We start from the raw sequence: 2,671 nt of genomic DNA, 5'->3' as shown, positions 1-2,671 counted from the left end.
CCAATGAGAAAAGCAGGATTATGTCAAAGTAATTTTCATAGTTGCTGTCATTCATACAAATATAAGCTACAAAACACATTTTCAGAAGTTGAAGATTTTTCTGTGTTAAGAATGTGGACTATAATCTGAAATTGAATGCATCATAAAAGAAAAATATTACCACATCACCACATATTAGCCTTGATTCTACCTGCCATCAGAAAATAATTTAGGAAGCTTCTTCAGTTTCTACAATTTAATTAAGGACTTCCAACTACAGAAGTAAACATGAACTATAGCTTTGTTTTTCTTTATTTGAATTCTAAGAGTGCATTTTTAAAAGAGTGGCATGCTGTAAGACAAAGTAAATGATTAGTGAGGTCTAAATTTATTTGCAGCTGGCTTGAGTATCCTGACAATAAGCCATTATTCTATTACAATGCTTTGAAGAATAAATCTAGCAAGTGTAGGGAGAGTGAGGAAACCTCCATAATTCTGTCACTTTAAGGGGAGATGTATGAAATTTCATTGTATGCAAGGTTTACAAACTCAAGCTTTAAAATGTTCTTGCTGATGCAGCCTATTTTATAAGGGTGGGGTGGGACTGGAGTTTTATCACTCAGGGGTCTCACTTGCACATCTAAGTGGAAAATACACCCCTTCTTAAACGTTAAGACATTAGCAAAATTTTTACTAGGAAGCTGGGGTTTTCATATGCCTCTGCTGATTTGCTTGTAATAGCCCAGGCTAAGTCAAATTACAGTCTGGGGAGCTCCCCAGACTGCCTGTTGTGTATGTCAGGGGCTACCATTAGCTGCAACAAGTGTCTAAAACTCAAATACCTACAGGGGGCAGTAATTTTATTTAAATGAAGGGACAGAGACAATAGGAAGTTGTGAGCAACCTGGAGAGAGCGTGCTGGGAATAAGCACAAAGAGTTTCGGTCAAAAAGCATTCAGGAAGCCAGCTATGGTCTGAACGATGGTGTCCCCCCAAAATTCAAGTGTTGAAACACAATCTCTGTTATGGTGATATTGAGATGTGGTGCCTTTGAGAAGTAATTAAGTTATAAGGGTGCAGCCCTCCTGAGTGCCCTTATAAAAGAGGCCTGAAGGAGCTTGCCCCTTCCACTGTGGGAGGACACAGCTAGAAGGTGCAGCAGGAATGGACTAAGAAGTTTAAATGTAAGAAATTGTACTTGTTTCTGGTTGGATAAAAGGCACTAATAGCAGAGGAAGGTATGCAGGTAATTAGCAAAGAAGAGTCAACAAGTGAAAATATGTTCTTGAGTCTATCATTGGCCAGAGGATAGAGGACATAGAGGACACGAAACCTCTGACTCAAGCGTCTGGTGTACTCCACAGACAAACACACACACACACACACACAACCACACACACACACACACACACACACACACACACACGTATATCCATCCTCTTGGGAAAAATGCATGCATTAGATTATCATAGCCTACAATAGAAAATAATCACTTAACTCACCCCTTTATTCTAATTTGACACTCAGCAAACAACTTTTAGATCACAATTTTGGATTACCACCTGGATTTTTCAACAGGAGACCACCCAAATGGAAATTTATCTGTTCAATAATCCAATTTCTTATAAAACTTGCTAAAATGGTTAAATAAATGTTATTTCATAAAACATAATATTGTATAGCAGCAAAGATAAATGAATGAGAGCTATCTGTAGACATATGAATAAATCCTGAAAACAAAGTTAAAAATGAAAGCACATTGCAGCAGGATACATATGGTATGGTACCATTTTTATAAATTTATAAAAACGTAAAATAATGCTGTTTAGTGATACATACAAATACGTAGGAAACATCAGGTTGGGGAAGTGCTGACATCACAGTGAAGGATGGGCAATGGAAAAGAAGTATGTGATAACAATGAGACATACAAGAGATTTCAATAGTATGTTGAATATTTAATGTCTTAACCTTGGTGGTGGGAAACCAGATGCTAGAAGATTTTGAAAAATAAATGTTCTCTGCAGATGAAAAGTACCAGTGACTTTAATTTATGAAACTGAGTGGGTTTTAGCTTTATCAACCTTGGATATCACCTTTCCTTAAAAACATTAGATTTTTGCAAATGTTTTAAATACTTTATAACACATTAAAATCTTATTTTAAAATTTAAAATGTATTTAACGGCTCTGTATCATTATAAAATGCTCTATGTTGGGTTTCTCTTTTTTTAATGCATCTGTCAACCTTCATTGGCATCATCTCCTGGTGGAATGCACTACAGGTTTGTTAATAACTTCATCTATTATCCCACTAAATCCCTAAGTCCAGGGTTCTTGGCACTTATAGTCAATAAAATATTTGCCTTAGACACTCTCAAATTAACCATTTAATTAATATAACTAATTCAATAGAACCTAATTTATATACTTACCATTTAGGGTGCTTCTATCAATCAAATTAGTATCAACGGGCCAATAACCTCCATCTCCATGACGACCTGTTTATTAGGAAAGTATATCAGAGTGTCAGTGGATATACACCATGAAAGCACAAAGGAAACAATATGAACAGACAAAAATAATAAATATTTTAAAATACACAATAACTGAACAGATTATTTTGGCCACCTCCAGGAAAGCCTGACAATATTAATACCCTCATATCTGTGAAAAAATGTTATATTCCATGT

General features: G+C 35.6%; 1 protein-coding gene across 1 annotated transcript in view; it reads right to left on the bottom strand.

Annotated features, from left to right (window-relative positions):
• The window catches only part of DCC (DCC netrin 1 receptor), a 1,232,106-nt gene that overhangs the window by 163,768 nt on the left and 1,065,667 nt on the right, over positions 1 to 2,671 (bottom strand). The window contains exon 17 of the mRNA XM_012651723.1: positions 2,414 to 2,479. Coding sequence (XP_012507177.1) covers positions 2,414 to 2,479 — 66 coding nt within the window. The remainder of the gene's footprint in view (positions 1 to 2,413; positions 2,480 to 2,671) is intronic.

This window comes from Propithecus coquereli, unplaced genomic scaffold, assembly GCF_000956105.1.
Source record: "Propithecus coquereli isolate 6110/MARCELLA unplaced genomic scaffold, Pcoq_1.0 Scaffold37, whole genome shotgun sequence".
NCBI lineage: Eukaryota > Metazoa > Chordata > Mammalia > Primates > Indriidae > Propithecus > Propithecus coquereli.
The sequence above is the reverse complement of the archived record's forward strand: the minus strand, read 5'-3'. Positions and strand labels throughout refer to the sequence as shown.